General features: G+C 43.3%; 1 protein-coding gene across 3 annotated transcripts in view; it reads left to right on the forward strand.

Annotated features, from left to right (window-relative positions):
* Mxi1 (MAX interactor 1, dimerization protein) overlaps positions 1–21,215 on the forward strand; it is a 59,724-nt gene that overhangs the window by 14,699 nt on the left and 23,810 nt on the right. The window contains exons 1-3 of one of the 3 annotated variants that reach the window (XM_021652198.2): positions 3,232–3,540; positions 4,964–5,096; positions 20,499–20,528. In XM_021652198.2, the coding sequence (XP_021507873.1) occupies positions 3,468–3,540; positions 4,964–5,096; positions 20,499–20,528 (236 nt within the window). In that variant the 5' untranslated portion in view covers positions 3,232–3,467. Of the gene's footprint in view, positions 1–3,231; positions 3,541–4,963; positions 5,097–20,498; positions 20,529–21,215 lie in introns of those variants that run through there. The other 2 variants (XM_021652197.2, XM_060391035.1) reach the window with 2 other exon arrangements.

Genomic DNA, 21,215 nt, shown 5'->3' on the forward strand with positions numbered 1-21,215 from the left:
TGACTTGAGAGCTTACGCACGAAGTTAGACTAGGCTGACTCACCGGGCAGAGCCAAGGTTTTCGGTGCCTCTTCACGTCTCTGGGCCCTGGAGGAAGAGGAGGGGAAGAGGTTACTATCTTCGTGTGGCAGCGGGGTGGGGGCGTGAAGATAGGTAGCTGTTAATGCGGTTGATTTCTAGGACCTCGGAACTCATGCCTCCCTGTCCAAACCTTGCTTATCTGAAAGCCTTAAAGAAAGCTGTGCCTACATAGTAAGCACTTTGCAGATTCGGAGCCCGAGCAACCCCGGTGTCCCCAACAACAATGACTGGATTTGTAACTGAGCTCCACGGAACCTTCCTCCTTTCTCCATCTCACCTGTCTGTAGATAAGCTATGCTAACCAGCCACCATGTATGCGTTTGCAATACGTCCCTAGGGAATTTACAAATACTAAACTGCACCAGCGAGCGAAGGGCGGGAAGGACCCTGACGAGTGGAGAGCCTGACCTGCTTTTTCAGAGACAGACGTTCCCATCCACTCTCGACTGCCATAGAGATGGGGGACTTCTGCAGTTTCCAAACGGAGAGGGACAGACAGAGAAACAAAGACAGAGACAGACAGATGGACTTTCTTTAGAGAGAGGGTGGACCGGAGACTGGGAACAGCCTAGTTCTTGCTTTCCTGTTTTCCTAACAACGTTTGTAGTGCAAATTGGCTTCATCTGAACACAAGCAAAGCCTTGGCTGTGTCTGCCCCCTCCCCAACACAGAGCTGGGGGTGGGGTGGGGTGGATGGCAGCCTGTTCAATTGGGAATGGAGGTTCTGTACATGTGTCATGTACATGTGTCAGCCCACTGTCACCATTGCCAGCGCTCTCCCACGTGTGCACATGGCTGTTTGGTGACTTCCATCTTCTCTTGGCTTGGGCTCCAGGTTTGTTCAGGTGAGGTCACCTGTGACATCTATGTAGCCTTTTCCTGCTAACCTACCATGGGCTCTATAATTTGACCAATGGAATCAAAGCCATTTTCAATTCATGAATATTTTCAGGTTTTACAACATTTCTTGATTGCATGCTATCCAGGTTTACCTGTGACTGGGTACATCAGACCATCACTTGGTTTAAAAGTGACTTAAATTCTCAGAGCCCTTGGAATTTGTAGTTTAACACTCTAAGGGTTTCTGCAAGTGGCAAAAAAACCAAACTTTTAAACTCAATCTTTTCTTTCTTCCTCAACTAACAGGTGTTCTGAGTGAATGATAATTGGTTTTGTTGTTTTGAGACAAGGTCTCTCCATGTAATCCTGGCTGCCCCGGAGCTCACTGTAGCGACCAAAACTCAGAAAACTTGCCTGCCTCTGCCCCCTGAGTGCTGGGATTAAAGGCGTGATACACCATACCTAGCAGAGTGAATTATATAAGAAGAAGAAAAAAAAAAAACAGATTTTTTTCCTACCTCTATCCAGCAATGTTCTTGGATGGAAGGAGGGTGGCTGTTACCAGTGCACAGCTGGAAAATCCATATGACCTACTCAACAGCTGAAAAAGCACAGTCCTCCTTCAAAGTCTAGACCGGTTCCCGCCCCCCACCACGGTGGCTTGTGAATGCTTCTTCTTTTGGGTCTCCCTGAATTTGGTGAATAGCCATTTCTTAAAAGTTGTGCCAACTGTGCTATTTAACAGGGCTGGCAGAATTTTGCAGCCTGTGACCTCACTGGAGAGATTGTTCATTTTGCAGAAGAAAAAAAGAGAAACCAAGGAGAGGAGAGAGGATGTTAAAATGCAGCACAAAAGCCCATAACGTTTGTAAGAGGTTAACCGATCCATCCCAAGATGTATTTTTGCAGTAGCCAATAACATGGCCACAGGAAGGGAGCACTATCTCCTCACCAAGAGCTCTGTTAGTTTGGAAGTCCACCAGCAGGTGAATGTAATAAGCGTGAGACAGGTTATGGCTAGTTTCCACAGCTCTCAACTTGCTCCTAGAGGATGCAGCACTTCCAGCCATCTTGTCTCTTGTCTTTTCTTCTCTCAGACAGTTTCAGGCGGCGGTACTTTTTTGTCCCAGGGGACGTGGCAATATCTGGAGGTATTTTGGTTGTCATGCCCAAGGGGTGGTGGTGTGCTCCTGGCATCTGGTGGGTAAAGGGCAGAGATGTTGCTGAGCATTCAACAATGCATGGAACAGAACCCATCTCCACAGAGGAACCGTCAGGTCCAAAGAGTCAATAATGCCAAGGCTAAGGCATCCCTTAGAAGAGGGACTTGGAAAGAAGGTGGTGGTTGAGAGCAGCGAGTGGCTGCTTTTTAGTGTGTTTCCTGCTTTTTTACTGGCCCTGTTGTCAGTTGCCTTTCAAGAGAGGAGAGGATAGGAGGTGCAATCCTCATCATGGCTTTCATTCATTGAGTGCCTAGAATGCAGTGAGTGATGGAATTATTCCATTTAGACAACACATTGACGCTTACTAAATATATGTTTCCTGGGAACGAGGTCCATGTCTGTTTTTCTCAGAACCAGATACATAAAGTCTGCTTCAGTGCCTGGCATGCCTCTGGCCTCAACACCATGCATAAAGGGAAGGATTAAATCCATTTTATATAGGAGGGAAAGGAAGCTTGAAAGGGTCCACACAGCCAGAGCTCCGATTTGAACTGACATCAGTATGAATCCAATACCAAATCTTCACGTCCTTTTTTGTATCATCAGAACAGGTTTTCTGTCTAAAACACTAATGACACACCGAGGAAGAATACAATTCGAAAAGAAGTTAGAAAACTTTTTGTCAGTGTCGCAGCTGAGAAGAATGGGTCAAATGGACGTCCTTTCTGATTCTTATTAACTGATGTCATGTTTCTGAACAGCGATTTTTGCATTTAAGTGTATTTGTGACGCTGTCCTTGCAGATAGTTACTTTCCACTTTTAGAGGGTGAGGAAACTGAGGCACTGGAGTTCCACGAGAAAACAGTAGCAATAATGAATGTTCTAGGCCCGGAGTACCAGCTAAGAAATGAGTCTTCTTGGGAGGCGACCCAAAATCAACCAAATCTTTTCGTCAGAAGCAAAGTCATTTAAGTTCTTAAGTTTTTCCATCCTTGGAACGGGAAAAGAAAGCCAAGACTACATCTCCCAGAGGCCATCGTGGAGTCCTCAGCGCAGGCGCACTGAGGCGGCCCCTGTCCCTGGACACCCGACGTGCAGTGGCAGGGGTGGGACTACATTTCCCAGGGGGCAGTGGAACAGGCGGGCGGGGGCGGACCTAGCCGCTGCTCCGGTCCCTCCCCCGTGCTCGCGCGGAGAAGTAAACAAACCGCGCGCGGGCTGCAGGCGGCGGGGCGGGCGCGGCGGGCACGGCTGGGGCGGCGGAGAGCGCGCCGAGCCTGGGCCGAGCTGGCCCGCCCGCCCGCCGCACATGTCCCGGGGCGTCGTGGGACTGTAGCCGTCTGTGGCGCCTCCTGTCGGCCGGGGGCGGGAGCGCGGAGCCCATGGAGCGGGTGCGGATGATCAACGTGCAGCGCCTGCTGGAGGCCGCCGAGTTTTTGGAGCGCAGGGAGCGAGGTAACGGCTGGGCGCCGTGGCTTCGACCGCCGCCTCGGGCTCCACGCGGGGAGTGCGGCGCGGCTGGTGAGGGGAGGTGCGCGCGTGTGTGGCGGTGCGTGCACCGGTGAGGGGAGGCGCGCGCCCGCGAGACGCGCGGCGCGGCCGGAGAGGTGGGCGCGCCGGGAGGGAGCTTGCTCGGGAGTGCAGGTGAGTTCCCGAGTGGAGGCGTGTGAGGAGCGAGCGGGCGACGACGGGCGTGTGTGCGTGCGTGAATGCGGTGTGAGCGGCAGCTTGGCCGAGGAGAGGGGCTCCGTGGGGGACGGTGGCTCTAGGCTGCGAGGGAAGGACCCGGGAGCCGTGGACTCCAGGCGGGTGGCGGGCGGCGGGCGGAGAGGCGGAGGGCTGGACCCAGAACTCTTGCAACTTGAGACGGCTGTTGACTGAAGGGGGTGGGAGGTGGCCATGTGGGTGCAGGAGGCGGGGCCTGTGCGAGCTTGGGGCGGGGATGGGGAGGGTAATGCCTGCGGGCTGAATTGCCGAGGGAGGGGCGCCCTACTAGGGTGAGCATCGGGGTGGGATCCCTTGGAGGTGGAGGTCGGCGGAGGAATGGAGAGACTGGGGTGTTGGAGTGTGGCGAACAGGAGAGAGGGGGTCCTAAGACTTTGTGATCGAAAGAGCTGGGGCGCACAAAACTGCCGAGGCTACAGAGGCACCGAGAGGTGACGATGGTTAAATGAAGGGGATTTCTTTTTTAAGGCAGGTGAAATCTTTTGAAGAGGATGGGAACTGGTGTTAGAAATTAGGATTTTACAAAAGAATTCTTTGTGCTGGAGAGAGGACTCAGCGTTACGAGTCCTTGCAGATGTTACGGGGACCCAGGGTCGGTTCCCAGCACCCATGTTGGGCCACTCTGCGTCCTGTAGCTCCAGCTCCAGGAGATCCGTCGTTTTTCCTGGTTTCCCAGAAAACCTGCATACATGGGGTGCACATACACAGACCCCTGCACACTTATGTACACGTAAAAATAATTAAATCTTAAAAAAAAAGAATTTGAGGATAAAAAAATTTTGGAGAGGAAGGAGAAACTTGGTTTAGAAGAGGTATCAAAATACACTCTTGCCGGTGGGTTGGGTCTGTGTATGTCACTAGATTGTTACCCAGTGAATGGATATTTTCCCCTTACGGTAGGGTCTTGTGATGTAACCCAAGCTGGCCTTGGATTCAGGATCTTCTTGTCTCAGTCTCCTGAGTGTTGGAATTAAAGGGATGGATGTACCAACCTTGCTAAACACTGGAATCTTATCTTCTAACCAGAGAGTAGGACATTTTACTTTTTCTGCTTTCAAAACATGTGTTACTACAAAGACCTTGGATCTGTGGATCCATGCGTTTGGGTGTCTGTATTCTTCTTACACCTTTTTTCTTTTCTTACTGTTTTTAGAGTGTGAACATGGCTACGCCTCATCGTATCCCTCCATGCCGAGCCCCCGGCTACAGCATTCAAAGCCCCCAAGGAGGTTGAGCCGGGCACAGAAACACAGCAGTGGGAGCAGCAACACCAGCACTGCCAACAGGTAGCAGGATGGGAGGTTAGGGAACAGGAGTGAAGAGGAGTACTGTTGTTTTCCCCTGATACCAATTCCAGAGCACCACTGACCTGGGATTTCCTCTTTAAAAGTGAGATACAGAAGCCTTATCCTGGCTTTGCGTGGAAGAAAGGAATGTAATCCTAAAAAGTCAATAAGTAGAGCTTGCTGTGGTTGTTACAGTGTTCCCCTCATCGACCTAGGGGACATAAATTGAGACGTAGCCACAAGCTAAGAGTAATTTCAGACCAGCTTTCATTTTCTTCTTCCCAAGCTTATGATAGTCCAAGAAGAATTTTTTAAAAATCAGAAATAGCCCTGGTGAGGTACAAATGAGAATTAAAGGCTTTATTAAAGAAATAAAAATATTTAGGTGTGAGCCTGTTCCATTTGTTTAAGGGCCATGCTGTGTAACGTTTGAATCTTGTTTACTGGATAGAGGTTGGTAAGGAGGTTTTAGAACAGAAATAAAGGAGACGCCTATCCTCCAGGACAGATTTCTTTTCCAGAATATGCTTGTTTAGAGGAGCTGAGACCTAACTGACTTCCCCTTTTGGTAGCGTCTGGCTGAGTCTTTAGTATTTTGGTTCCAAAAAAAAGCCAGGAAATCTGAAGACTGTCAATATACAGTTTTCAAGAAACTTTTCTTAAGAGAAGGCTGTTTTTACATGGATAAGAGGAAGTTAATGGGATCTTCCTTTCTCATCCTGTAAACATTGTCTAGAAAATAAAAAGAGTGACGCATTTGCCTGGGATTGATTGGGTAACTACAGATCGAGCGGGGTGGCTTGGGTCGAGGAGGCTGGGGACAGAGTAGCATCTACGCAGGGAACCCTAGGCTCCCTGGTTGCAAATCATGAAATTGAATCTTGCCACTCTGTGTTTTGACATCGCTGAGAAAAAACTGAATTCATTTTCCCCCCTTTGTTTGCACATTTAGAGCTGTGTGTCTTCTCGAGACTGTTTGGTATTTTTTAAACTTAATTTTTAAATTATAAAAATAGCCTCAGGAGGGTGGGATTGGGAGGGGAAGAGACAGGGAGCTACAGGTGGGATACAAAGTGAATAAACTGTAATTAATAAAAAAATAGCCTCAAGTCTAATATGCTGTATTTATGAGTCTGGATGATCTCCTGTGGTATGATGTGTGTGTATGTCATGTGCATATATGTACATTCAGATATATACATAGAAAATATACATTTAAAAATATGTATTTGCTTATCTGTAATTTTCCAGGCTACACTGTTAGGAATTAAGATATATTCAGGAATTTATCTCTTGATCCATATGTAGATTTGTCATAGTTACTTTCTGTTCCTGTGACAGACACCAAGGCAACTTACAGAAGAGTGTATTGGGAACTTCCTTACATTTCAAAGGGTGACCCCATGACCGTGGTGGGGAGCATGGTGCAGGAGCCGGGAGCTTACATCTAGTCCATAAGCACAAGGCAGAGAAAGACAGATCCTAACTGAGATGGAGTGGGCTTTTGAAACCTTCAAGCTTGCTCACAAGCTTGAAGACCACACCTCCTGATCCTTCCCAAACAGGTCCACCAACTGGGACCAAGAACTGAAATATATGTGCCCACAAATTTTAAACAAAAAAGTAAAAGGACTTTTTTTTTTTTTTACTGTATGTGGAAAGAGTGTCATTTAGGAAACTGGATTGGGTTCTGTCATGTTACAAGTGTTTGAATCCCTGTCCTCTGGAAGTCAGATATATGGCCTCATTACACTTTAGTCCCTTACTGTTTTCATGTGTAAAATAAAAAGCTGTATTAGGTCCTCATAGGGTTCCTTTTTCTCCTGAGTCCCGTATCGACAGTTCTTGGACCTGATTACTGTATCTGCCCACCATTGTACATGTGGCATTTTTACCAACATCTCATGGTTAGCAGAGACATTAATAAGATGCATTTCTAGATTTTACTGATTATAATTCATTACTTGAAGATTTTCATCCCTTATTTTTTTCTTTCTTTTTTTGGCTTTTGTTGTTGTTGTCTTTTTCCAAGACAGCCTTGGTTGTTCCTGGAACTCTAGACCAGGCAGGCCTCAGACTCACAGGGATCCGCCTGCCTCTGTCTTCCAAGTGCTGTGATTAAAGGTGTGTGCCACCACCGCTTGGCCATCCCTTATTTTCTTACACTTAACACTGAGGTTAACTTGGGGTTGACTGAGATTTTTGTTCATGTTACTGTTACAGGATTCTTGTATATCATGTGAAAGCCACAGTGTTAATTGTTAATTATTGTGTTTTAGTATAACTTATCAGATATATTGTAAAACTATAAGCATTTCTAGGTTCTGATAAATATCCAAGGAAAGATATGTACTATGGACTACCTAAAACTGCAAAAGGCATTTTTTTTCATGAGAATTTAAATAACAAGCAAACGAGAAAAAGAAATTGATTTTAGAATATATTATATTATTATAGGTCCAGGCCTATGTAGGTTAGGCTGAGGTCTATGACAGAGAACTAGTTTATTAAAGCAAAATGATAGAAATTACTTCTTCTTAGCCATTTATTTAATATTTCTGATCCATGAAAATAGGGGCACGGAATGTAAATTCCTAGTCCCAGGTATTTTAGAAATGGTGTTTTTGTCAGAGGTTACTGTAAGTTTTCTGTCATATTCAAACTTAATATTAGATTGAATAGATTTTTATTTATATTGGTTACATAAAATAGACAGTGTGTAGAAATTTCAATTTCTTCATCATCTCAGAGAATGGAACATACCTGTGATAGTATTTCCTGATCAGGTATCTGTGTAGAAGTTGTTGTCCCTTTTTTATATCTTAAACATTGATAACCTTCTCCTTTTTTCTCTTTTCTTGTGTTGGGCACTCGGGATTGAAGCAATCGCTAGTGTTCGCTAGCTGAGTACCCCACCACTGAGCTCTGCCTCAGCCCAACACTGATGTCTTATGTTAGCAGTGCTGTGACACCATATGTCATGAAGCAATCAGTGTGTTTTGATAGTGTAGCATCTTAAAGATACAGTGGCTGTCTTTCCCCTGATGTTCTCAGGTATACTGTAGTAATATTCTCAATACAAATGTTATTCAAGAATTTATGTTAGGAGTTATTTGACTTCTTCTTCCCCCTAAGTCTCAAAATCATATTTTTTACAAAAGTACAAGAAAATGAAGGATGTAATGTGATCTTATAAATACGTACTTTGCAAATGCTAGTAATTTTATCTGACAGTTGGGAGAGGGGACCTATAATATATAATTATTTTTTTAAGTACATGCTTGGTTTTACTGTAATCTTGGTCACAGCTTTTTGGCATACTTCCAAAATTTGAGCTTGTTAAGATGTTACCGCTGGTAGAGACACTTGTTGCAGGAGACATTTGTCTCCTTGGGAGCAACAAAGCTCAGAATCTCAACACCACTGTTTTGTCTCATAACTGGAAAAACAAAAACAAAAAAACAAAAACCCTCAAGATCTGTCAATTTAGAACCAGTAAGTGAGCCCCCGCTTCCGTGTCACTCTGTGTGTTCCTGAGTGGTTCTCAACTGTCTTCTTTTTTCTTGACTTTACTAGAAATGTAGTCCCATCCTCCATCTCAGCAGAACAAGTGTGGTAACCCCCTCCCTGGTATACTTGAGCTTCCGTCCTCTTTCAGTGCCTTTCCTGGGTCACGTTTCCTTCTACTCCAAGGCCATGTGTATGCTGTTCCCTGTTGGCAACCATTTTCCTCCCTCCTTGCCAAATTATCTCTGTCTACCAGCACTGTGTCTTCAGAGTAGTTACAACGTCCTCAGGGAAACCATTCTTCACCTGCCATGGTACAGCAGGTCTCTCTGAGACGGGGTTTCATGTTGTGTAAGCTGGCATCAAATTGGTTTGAGGTCAAGGCTGTCCTTGAACTCCTGATCCCCTTACCTCCATCTACCAGGTGCTGGGATTACAGGCATGGGCCAAGGTGCTTAATAGTAGATCAGATCTTTATATCTATTCCATGGTATCCCTGATTTTCTTTTATAATGTCTTTTATAACGCTATCAAAAGAACTGTCAATATTAGCAAAAATATTGGTCTGAGGCACATGAGCCATTGCATTGTTTTAGGGCCATCTGGAAAGAAGCCACTAACCAGTTCCTGCTTGGACTTCATTTATTGTCATGTGGATATTCAGGAATACCAAAACACCAGTAGAATTCCAGCTCCAACTGCTAAGATAAAGGAAATTAAAAACAACAGAAAAAAAAAAACAGATTTTCTTGTGTTTATAGGGTTTGGTTTAACATTCTTTAAACACAAAGATAGAAGGAATTACTGTATTTTCTGTTTTCAGCTTTATCTCTCTGACTGTATTCAAAAGTTTGTAGCTTTTGAGGGAAGAGTACGAGGATGATTTTTCTGGTTTTTGTTTGTTTGTTTTGAGATGGGATCTCATTAAGTAGCTCTGGCTAATCTGAAACTCTGTTGATCACGTTGGCTTCCAAATCAGAGAGTTGCCCTGCCTCTCCGCCTGAGGATTAAAGGTGTGTGGCAGTGTGCCCAGCACTTAAAAAAAAAAAAAGATTTATTTTTTAATGTGTATCTTTAGAAATGTAGGTGTTTTGCTGCATGTACATCTTGTGTTCCACATGTATGCAATGCCCATGGAGGCCAGATGAGGGCGTCAGATCCCCTGGAACGGAAGCCACCATGTGGGCCAGCACTTATTTTTAAAGGATAGTTATGGATAATAACTTGAGTGTTTTATCTTTAAGAATATTCCTGATGTGTGCTTAATTGTATGGAGACTTGGGAAATTTCTAGTTTTTAGAGTTTTCATATTAAAAATAATTTCTGGATCTTTGTGCTGTAGAAAACTCAAAGTTTTAAGACAAAAATGCAAATTATTAGCAGTGAAATTGTTAGTGATGTTAACACCCTTCAGTACTATCTGCACATTCAGTAACAAAATGGATCCTTGAAATGTGTTTAGTGATATTGTCTTCCAAAAGAGTTAAATAAAAAATTCTCAAGAATTATGTGTCTTACACTAAACAAACTAGGATTTCCACTCAGTGCTTCATTGAGGCCTAAGTTTGCTCTTAGGTTTTGAAAACTTAAAAGATCACTTCTTGTAGGTCAATAGACAACTGCTGCTCCCTATTTAAAGAGATACTTTGTTTTTGTTTTGTTTTGTTTTTTACCAAATAGTAAACTTACGACGTTGAAGATGATATCTTAAAAAGGTAATTCTAGGTTTCATCTGATATAGTTCTCTGCTTTAAATCACATGCGGCCAAGAGACGGTATAAAGTGATTTGCTTAAGACTTAGCTATGTCACAGGTACTGATTAACTTTAATAATGGGGGAATGGTGCCTCACCTAGACATGCTGTTACGTAAAAAGCTCAGTACCAGGTTTAGGCTACTTTTTGAGTTGTTGGTCAGTGAGGTTCATAGATTCCCCAACATTTCATGCTACTACCTTTGCTCTTGGTTACCCTCCAAACCTGGATTGTTAGACCCTGTTGTTAAAGACACCACATTCTTGAGACATGGAACATGGAGAAATCAAACAGGTATTAACCTAAAAGCATCTCTACTGTGTAACTTACATAGGGCTACAAGGTTCATCAAATGCTACCAGGGAGGAAAAGTTAGTAACAATCTTACTGAGCTGTGAATCTGTGAGCTGCAGTAATGGCTGGCCTGATACAAAATGCCCACCTGTACAGTAGTGGCCAAACACTCATTGGGTTTCAGGCCTTCCACAAAATAGAGCCTGGGCCTGCTGCTGTTACCTGTGGCTGGGTAAGCCACAGACCCTCAGAGAGAATCTAGTACTGTTCTACTATCTGATATCATATTAAACTGCCCTCTGAGATTAACACATATTTCAGCCCTCATCAAAGATGCTTCTTTTTGTAGTAGATGGTGATTAATACAGAAACCCACAACTGTTTAATATATAGAGAACAAAGAGACTGGAGTACTCGACTTTAAATGGAACATCTGTGTCACATCCCTTCCCCTGAGGCTCAGTCACCATCACAGAAAGGATGGGCAGAAAGATTCTAAGAGCCAGTGGTAGTAGACCTCTGCAGGTAACATGCAAAACTTACTTTGGCCTGAACTGCGTGCATAAGTCCTGCACAGGATCAGGCTAGCCAAAATCTCGGAACGGATGGGGGAGGGGATCGGGAAGTCCCACTCCTCTCTGAGGAGCTGTCAACCCTGCTTGGAGAAGGAACCTGTTTCCTTCAGGGATTCTGTCTCTGAGAGGCCACCCATACTCTAGTAGATGGCCCCAGACCCATGCACATACAGGTAGCAGTAAATTGAGTTGGTGGACATTAAATTTAAAAAAGTAAAACACATGAAGTTGTGAGGGAAAAGTGGGGGGTTAGCAGTGAAACTGGTGAGGAGGGAATGGAGGTAGGTTTGGTCGGAAGACATTGTATGCATGTATAAATATTAAAGTGTTTTTAAAATAGCAAGCTGTTTCAAGACGTGTCCATCTTTGTAGCCTGATAGAGGGAACTGTGATCTGAAGAAAGCTTTCTCACTTCTTGATTTCTCCTTAAAAATGAGGCAGCATTGTCTCCTTCCTTTCTGATATACTTCTTTGTCATTTTTATCTGGTGGAGATAGTTTTCCAAATATTAGTCTAATCAAAGATTAACTTGATAGTATGGTTGACAAACTGTATTTCCAGGTACTGCTTTTAGTTTGTTACAGAGCTAATGTAATTTAAGCATTATAGAACTTCTCTCTCCCCCCTGTCTCTCATTTCTTGGTTATACACATTATTTTATTTTGATTTCCTACTGTCCTAGCTTGGTTTCTGTTGCTGTGATAAAACACTTATGACCAAAAACAACATGGAAAGGAAAGAGTTAGTTTGACTTACAGTTCATGATCAGGGAAGTCAAGACAGGAGACTGGAGGCAGGAACTGAATCAGAGACCGTGGAGGAGCACTTGTTCAACTCACTTTTCTGTACCACTCAGAATGACCTGCTTAAGGTTGACACTACTTACAGAGGGCTTGGCCCTTACACATCAGTCAGGGATGAAGAAAATTCCCCACTGACTTGCCCGTAGGCCCGTCTCATGGAGGCTTTACCGCACAGTTGAGGTACCCTCTTCCTGGATGACCCCAGTCTGTGTCAAGTTGGCAAAAACAAAGTAACTAAGGAGCACATGCACTTTCCCTCTCCCCTTTGCATAGGTAGCTGTAATTGTGTATTTACATAAACACACTGTATTTCTGTTCTCAGGAAATTTACTGTCTAATGAAAGAAATAAGCATGAGAATATATTATTTCAGAATATGATGAGCTTCATATGGGAAAAACAGAATCCAGTGAGGTTTATAAAGAGGACTTGATTATTGATCCCCTGAGGGAGAGCTTCGTATTCTGAACCTATTATAACCTTGCTCTTACCTATTCTGAATATTTTAAAAATTTAGTCTTTTTAAAGTTTTCATACAAGGATATATTGTATGTTGAATTCCCTCCCCTTCTCTGCCCCCCCCGTTTCCTTTCCCTCCGCATCCTGTTAATACCCTGTTTCAGTGACACTAGACAGTTTCACTCCTGCTCTTGTCATTTAGAAGGATTTTGTGTGTCTCTGCATGTATTTATATATACAATGTGCAGCAACTACAAGAGGGAAAACATACTTGTCTTTCTGAAACTTGCTTAGTTCAATTGATGTGATCTCTGCAGTTGCATCTATTTTCATATAAAATATTTTCATGTTTTCTGTGACATCTAAAGCCATTGTAGGATGTTCTGCTTTGTGTATGTGGTAGTTTATTGAGCCTTTTGATGACATTCGAACAGTCTGAGGGTCTTTTTGTCATTCCAAGCAGGGGCTGAATTGTGCTCTACCTTTATTATTTCATGCTTGTTATAAACATGAAGGCTTAGAGTTGTATGTCAAAGGTGCATTCTTGGGTGCACAGAGGTGCATGCCAATAGTCCCAGCACTGGGAAGGCTGAGGCAGGGGAACTGTGAATTTTAGGCCAGCTTTGGCTACAAAGTAAGACCCTATCTCAAAAAGAAAAAGGAAAACAAAACAACAAAAAACAAACCAAAATAGGTAGACCCCATCTTATAAAAATAGCAGTAATTTTCACTTGCATGTAAAATGCTGGCTCTGTTTTCTAAGGTCTGTAACATAGGTGTCCTCAGGTGATTGTCTGAAGTGGATTATTTTCTTCTTTTAAGGAAATTGGACTTGCATTTCAGGCAACTTCCTAGGTAGAACTAGAGGATGAATCAAAGACCTTAGATTTTTTTTCTCTAGGATTACCAAAGCCATTTTAGTAATAATTTACCTGAAAATTGAGACTCAGCAGCCTAAACCTGATCTGCACATGCCAACATTCTGCTGTCGTCAGAAGCCAGAATGGTGTCTGGGATCTCTCAGCAGTGCTGTTTTAACCTTTCATAGTTTCTGCTGTTTGTCTTCAGCGAGTCGAATTTGTTAAAGCTGTGGATTATCTTGCCTTCTGAATTTAATTAATGAACCAATCTAGTAAATCCTTGAAGATGCTCTAATAAGAGAAATTTCAAGGTTGTGTGTAGCAAATTTGCCTTGATTTTAAGAAGATGTGAGTTTGCAGGTGTGTGCTTTTTGGCCCCACCATCGTCCTGCACTACATAAAATTAAGTGTTCTTTGACCTTTACGGAAACTGACTGATGTGTTCTCGTTGATGCTTACTTTCTGTAGTGTTTGGTCTTCCTCTGTGGCCCAGGCTGTTTTTGAACTTGAAGTGATCCTTCTGCCTCAGCCTTCCACATGCTGGGATGACAGGCCAGCAGTATTTATTATCTCTTCAACATCTGCATGCTGCCCAGTCAGTTGTCCTCTGAAGACAATGTCTGAGCTTTGTTTTTGTTGCTGTGATGAAATACTCTTAACAGAATCAGCTTGGAGAAAGGGTGTAGCCTGACTCATAGTTCCAAGGTATAGCCTGTCGGAGCATAAAAGGCATCGCAGTGGGGCCTTCTGGCAGCTGAGCCCATGGCAACCATCACCAGGAAGTGAGGGATGAGCACATGTGTGTGTACTTGTGCTTAGGTCTCCATTCTTACACAGTTCACAAACACTGTTCTCAGCAATGATGCTGCCCACATTCAGGGTGGATCTCTGCCTCAGTTAATAAAAAGCCTCCACAGGTGTGCACACAGGCCTCCCTGATCTACGGTCTCCCTTTCCCAGGTGACCTGCATTCAGTGAAGATGACATCCAAAAGCAACCCTCGATGGCAGACTAGTCCTGAAGATAGTATTGTAAGATCAATAGTCGACTCATTCTGTGAGATCAGTGTTAACTGGGGATATTAACATTAAAAATCAAGTATTTTATGAAATTCATTATCATAATGTTTAATCCTGGGATTCTTTGCAGAAATCATGATTTACCTATATACACTGTAAATATTTCATAGTATGTGGCACTTACCTAACAATGAAAGTGTTGGTTATTTCCTTTTTAAAAGACTTGTATATTACCCTCTCTCTCTCTCTCTCTCTCTTTTTTTTTAAGAGATGGGCTCACTGTGTAGCTCTGGCTGTCCTGGAACTCTTTATGTAGCCCAGGCTGGCCTCGAACTTGGAGATCCACCTGCCTCTGCTGGGCGCTGGGATCACAGGCGAGTGCTACTGCGCCCGGCTCGGTTGGTTGTTCTTATATGTGGGGTCTTTCCCTGTTTCTCTGTGTGTACTACACGAATGTCTGATGCCAGAGAGGTGTCTCATCCCCTGGAGTTGGCATCACCGAGGTCTATGAGCCATCATGTAGGTGCGGAGAACTGAACCCAGGTCCTGCAAGAGCTGCAAATGCTCTTAACCACTGAGTCCTTTCTCCAGACCCTGAAGTTATTTTCTTTTCCTTTCCTCCTTCCTTTTCTCTCCCCTCCACACCGGAGACAGGGTCTGTGATTGGTTTGTTAGTGAGTCCTGCCTTATTTACTTTCTTGCAAAGGTCAGTGTGAAATGAGTTTAGTGATAGGAGTGCTTTGTATTTTTCGAGTATGTATATCCCCAGTGTAGATGCTCAGTAGACATGAGCTGTTGCTGTATGTGTGAACAGGCTCACAGGAATCGGTAGCTTTGCTGAGGTGTCGGCACATCATGGAGGCATTGGGGATGTAGGCCTGGTTGATTGCTTTATGTGAAAGAGATGTAGGAATGTTTTAAAAAGTCTGATTTTTGTTTAATTTTTAGCATGTGTACTCATTGGGGACAGTTTGTTTTGGTTTTTGGCCCCTCCCCCCCTTTTCAAACATTTGAAACCTGAGGCAGAGACAGGGATATTCTTGGCTTGCTGGCAAGCCCCAGCACTACATTCCACAGTCGGTGGTAGGCCTGGCCTCCAAAAACTGAAGTTGAAAGGTGACTGAGGAAGCCACCCATGTCAGCCCTGGTTTGTACGCACGCACACACGCACACACGTTTGTGCAACAGAGAGAGCACTCGAAGCCTGAGACCCACGTTAACCAGAAACAGCCGGGTGCAGTACTTACGTCATTACTGTGGCAAAACGCCTGCGGAAGAATTTATTTTGGCTCACAGTTTGAGGTGTCGTCCATTGTGGGGGGAATAGAGCCAGCCCTGAGCAGTGAGTTGTGTGTCTGCAGTTACGAAGCACAGAGATGGTGTTTCTTGCCTTCGCCTGTGTGTGCTGAAGACCAGCCCTGTATTGGTACCATGTATATTTAGGATGGATTGGCCTGCCTCAGGAGACTGTTCTAGATAATCCCTCTAGATGTGCCTAGGGGTTTATCTCCAATGATTCTCGAGTCTGGCACGGTGACAGTATCGACCACCACACTGAGTGTCTTGTCTCCTTTAACCTTCCAACAAAATATCTACTAAATACCCATATGTGTCTCATGTTGTTGACCATTTTCACAAGGGTAAAACCCAAGTATTAATGATAAAGGGTAAGAAGAATGAGGCACAGTCCTTGGAGATGAAGAGTTCTTACCTGTTCACTCTAGCTTACATGTGAACTGTGCGAGTGTGTCAAAGTCCCCAAAAAGCTGGAAGCAGTTGTCATGTCCCCCAGCGAATCAGTGGGGTAGAAGAGGGCTAACAGCATGGGGATAGTTGCTCCGTTGGTTGTGGGTTTTGATATTAAGGAAAAGCATGTTTTGAGACCTTTCCCCCAGAAGTTTACAGAATTCAAAATTTATTGTCTTTGGTGTCTTTTACAGCCTTATTCTCAAAAAATTAGGTGTATCTTTGGTGGAAACATAGACAAAAAAAAAAGAAAAAAAAAGAACTTAAGTAAAAACTGGGCGTGGTGCGTAAAAACCAGTAAAGAGTAATAATATAGGTATGCTTTAAAAGTTTTGGTTTGGTTTGGTTTTTGAAGACAGGGTTTCTCTGTCCATCCCTCGATGTCCTGGAACTCACTCTGTAGACGAGGTTGTCCTTGAACTCACAGAGATCCACCTGCCTCTGCCTCCCCAGCACTGAGATTAAAGGCTTGCACCACCACTATCTGGCTACTTTGAAGTTTTGCTTCACTGATTCCCACAGTTTTCCTTGTCAACCCTTTTTAGGTTTAGACTTCAGAGACACCCTCACCCTACTCTGATGTGTGTGTTACAAATTGACTTGGATACTCATTTGACTTCATAGATTATGTTTACCTTATTGTGTGAGAGCAACATTCACTAGGTACTTGGAGGTTTAGAAAGCAAATGACACAGACAGCTAATTGAAGGTTTGCTCGTTGGCTGGCCAGGGTCTGTCTTTGTCTTCCCTGGTTTGGTAACGGGGGTTCTGTTTTTTGTTTTGTTTGTTTGTTTGTTTTCTTGGCAATGATTCTTTTGAGTCAAATGAAACCATTTTATACATGTTCAGTTCTCTTGTTGGTCCTTTAACCGTACCAAACTGCACCCTAAACACTGAAAAGTCAATGTGTTAGAGTTACACTGTAGTCAGAAAATGCGGAGATGTACTTGAGAGAGTAGTGCCCATTCATATATGGGATACATAGATTGTCTTTCTTAAAGAGATGTTACTAATAAAGATTACCCATGATTCAGTGCTAATTCAAGCAGTGTCTTTCTGTCCTTGGAAGTTGATTGGGCAGAAAGGAGGTGTCTGAAAGGGAGACAGTGCTTCCTCACTGGTGTGTGCCTTCAATTGTGTTCTGTTAGGAGAGCATCAGCCGACCGAGTGGCCTACTCAGAACATCTGTACCTGTGGAGAACATGCAATTCATGTTTCACGACACGTTGGACACAGGTTGTTAAGGAAGGGTCGTTTGGGAGTGTGCCTGTGTGCAGTGGCTTCACTTACTCATTTGTTACTAGTGTCATTTGAAGCAGTATTTTCTCCGTCTCATACTGCTGACCCTTGTACCATCTGCATAGTTGGCTAATGACTAGGTGGCTTTGGTCACTTGTCTTTCAGTTCTCTTTTCCTTGTTACGTTTATTTGTTTATTTCCAGGTGGATTTCATGGGTTACTGAACCCCTGTCAAATTGTCTCATGTAGTATATTTAACAGTGTTTAGAGCAGTATATTTTTAGTCTTGTTAAAAAACAAAATGACTGGGTCTAGAGAGATGATTCAGAGGCAAACGGTAGATGTTCCTCCAGAGTGCCAGGGTTTTAGTCCCAGCGCCAGTGTGGCGGCTCACAACTCCCTGAACTTCAGTTCCTGGAGATCTAATGCCCTTTCCAGCTTATGAGGGCACCAGGCACACAGATGGTACGGTCTGTAATTTTAGCATTTGCGAGGCTGAGGCAGGCTGACCAGGAGTTTCAGGCCAGGCTGGGCAGCATAGCGAGACTTTGCCTCAAAACAGTTAGAAACTAATCTTTCCTGAGCACTTAACATGTATGTGCCGGACGCTTTTGCATGGTTCTTATTTTTGTTCTCTAGTTCTCGGTACAACCTAGCAGGGCATGATGACAGTTTGAGTTTTACGACTTAGGAAACTGAACCAAGTTAAGTAATCTGTCCCAAAGTTACACAGCTAGAGTGAGTGGCGGAGGTGACAGCAAGCACAGGGCTTTTGTTGTCTGGCACTGTGGCTCTTTGTGACTTCTGTGCATTAGTGATCCCTGGTGTTGCCTTGGACCTCACAACTCTGCTTGTTCACCTACTGCAGTTGAAATAATCCCTTTAGTGGGTTCCAGACTTTACAGAAACCAAATAAACCCCAGATCAAAGGCTACCTCTCCCCCAGATTTTCTCAGTAGCCGCATGAGGAGGTAAGCCCTGTCATCTTTGCACTCCCGTGACCTTTTATATTTCTCTATATGAATTTATTTTACCTTCAGTTACAATGACTTCTACATGTGTGTGAATTTACCAGCCTGAAACTTTTGTTCCTTGTAGTAAGTCAGTGCTGGGCCTGGAGAACATTCAGTACCTGCTCAAGCTAAACAAAATAGGAGTAAACATCCGAAGAAGGCAGTGTGGGGGTCAGTGTGCGTGACCGTTTTGTTTCTGTTGTCTGAGAATCTTGTCACACTCTGGGGTGCTATCCCTGGGCGGTGTCAGTGCGCTCCTACCTCAGTGAAAAGGTTCAGGGTCTTAGCTTTTTTTTTTTTTTTTTTTTTTTTTTTTTTTAATAAGACAATAAATCTGTTCAGGAGAGGCAGAAGGGACCTGCTGTTTTAATTTTGTTCACAGCAGTGGGTCCGATTATGCCCTTTTGGTCCTAGCTTTTTGTAATAGGCTCAATATAATGTTGGAATTCCACCATTGATTATCATTGAATGTATTATCCCTTGCATTTATTGTTGTCAGTGGGATTGCCAGAGAGTTTAGAATGCATTTATGGTAAACTGGCTACTACTCTTCCACAAATACATTGTTGCTTTGATCGTGTACTGTGGAATTTCATGTGGAGATTGTTACTGATTCTTGTGTTACTAGCTGTGGGTTTATTTTTAGAGAAAGGCAGCTAAACCCAAATTTGCTTACCAGGAGGGCACCAGAAGTCTCACCATTGATTTTGAAGAATTTTTGAAAAGTTAAAGTTTTAAAATATGCCTGTGGAGCCACTGAGATGGCCTTTGCTGTTTGAGTCTAGCGACCTGAGCCCACAGATTGGTGGATGGAGAATCTCCTCCACAAAGTAGTTCTGACCTCCGTGTGCACCAGCATGGCACGTGTGCCGTATTAATAGTGAGTAGATAATTAAATGTGCATCTTCCTTTTTAGCTTTTCTGCCTGAGTATTTTACAAAAAAAAAAAAAACAAAACCCAAAACTTTTAATAACCTGGAGTGATAGATAGACATTTTGTTATAATTTGTTGAGTTTTAAGCTCCAAGTAGTAGTATACTTTCTTTTGCCTGAATTGTACATGTATTTGCTGCTCATTTGGCTGAACTCTTAAGTCATCATAAGATTCTTTTTCCTTGTTTTGAGGGAAGTGCTTTGTTAAGATAATCTCTTTACGGGGCTGGATAGATGGCTCAGAGGTGAAGAGCACTGGCTGCTCTTCCAGAGGTCCTGTGTTCAATTCCCAGCAGCCACATGGTTGCTCACAACCATCTATAAGGAGATCTAATGCCCTCTTCCGGCCTTCAGGCATTCATGCAGTCAGAGCAGTGTGTACATAAATCCTTAAATAAATAAATAAAGCTTTTTTAAAAAGATAATCTCTTTAAAATGAGTGTCAATCTTTTCTATTCTGTGGAACTTTATGAAACTGCCTGTAAAGCAGATGGTAGACAGACAGATAGTAACTCAGTTCTCTGGCTGTTAAACTCAAGACAAGTAATTCCCACAAATTGTAGGGTTCACAAAAATGCTTATTAAGGTTTGTGAATCTAGCATGAAATATCCATGGGGGGGGGGGATAAAATTACATCAGTCAGTAATGTCATATTCTGAAAGCATTTGACGTTAACAGGGATATGTAAAATGATACATGGGGGGTTTGCAGCTCAGCTGGAGAGTGCTTGCTTAGGATACATGAGATTGTGGGTTCAGTCCTAGCACCACATAAAATCAGGTATGGTTGAACATGCCTCTAATCTCAGCACATGGGGTATGGAGGCAGGAGAGCCATAAGTTTAAGATGATTGTCAGCTACACCGTGAGTTTGATGGTTCATGAACTGCATGAAGCCCGTGCGCTTGTGTGCACACACATGCACTGTAAAATGATCAGAGTTAAGGGAACTACTGTAACACAATGCTGATAGTTGCCAACTAGAGCTCCTTGTATTTTGCTGTTTCATATAAACTTATCAGCCATTGTAACAGTTATTTGAGGCAAGTACGACTACTCATGTCAGGTGAATGAGGTCATAGAAGCCTACGGTTGTATTGTTAAATTCACTGGTTGTGATACACTACTAATAAAGCTGATATGCCTTTCTGTAGCCTTAGTAACAAACTTGGCTAATGCTCTTTTTTTCTTCTTCTTTTAGATCTACACACAATGAGTTGGAAAAGAACCGGTGAGTCAGTGATGAGGTGTAGCTTTCGTTTCTTTGAAAGCAGACTTACCACTTTATGTGAGAAATTAAAGTGATGGATAGTGTGTATATAGTTATTTTCTTTTTAAGATGTATAGCTTATCATGATTGTGATACATTGTATTTTCTGAAAAGAGATTTAAGAAATAAACGTGTTAACTAAGCTCATTTGAATTTGTATGTATAGGATGGCTTCCTTTCTGTCTCTGAGAGCAGGTTAACTGTGATAGGTTCATGGCTTTAAAACATGGTCTTACTAAAGGATTAGGTCCTGGATTAGGTAATAAGTGTGACATAAGAGTGCATTGAATCTTTGCAGTTTGCTTATTTGTTTATTTATTCATTCACTCAGCAAGTACTTGTCAGTTATGGACTATTAATATCTTGCTGACAGATATACTGAGTAGTTTGCATAGAAAACAGGAATGTTTAAGGTCATTTTTGTCCTTAAGGAACTCAGGTTTTATCGGGGAGAAAGTGTTAGGTACAGTAATGGAAAAGCAGAGGGGACTTACTGAAAGATCATGTTGGGAGGCCACTTAATTCTCCTTTGAAGAGAGTCTTGGCAGGCCCTGAGAGGGCGATGAGTGAGCACTGTACGCTCAGAAAACTGCAAGAAGCTCAGTGTGAGTATAGAGGATTGTAGCATGCACGAGGCACTGGGTTCTG

Source organism: Meriones unguiculatus, chromosome 1 (genome assembly GCF_030254825.1).
Source record: "Meriones unguiculatus strain TT.TT164.6M chromosome 1, Bangor_MerUng_6.1, whole genome shotgun sequence".
NCBI lineage: Eukaryota > Metazoa > Chordata > Mammalia > Rodentia > Muridae > Meriones > Meriones unguiculatus.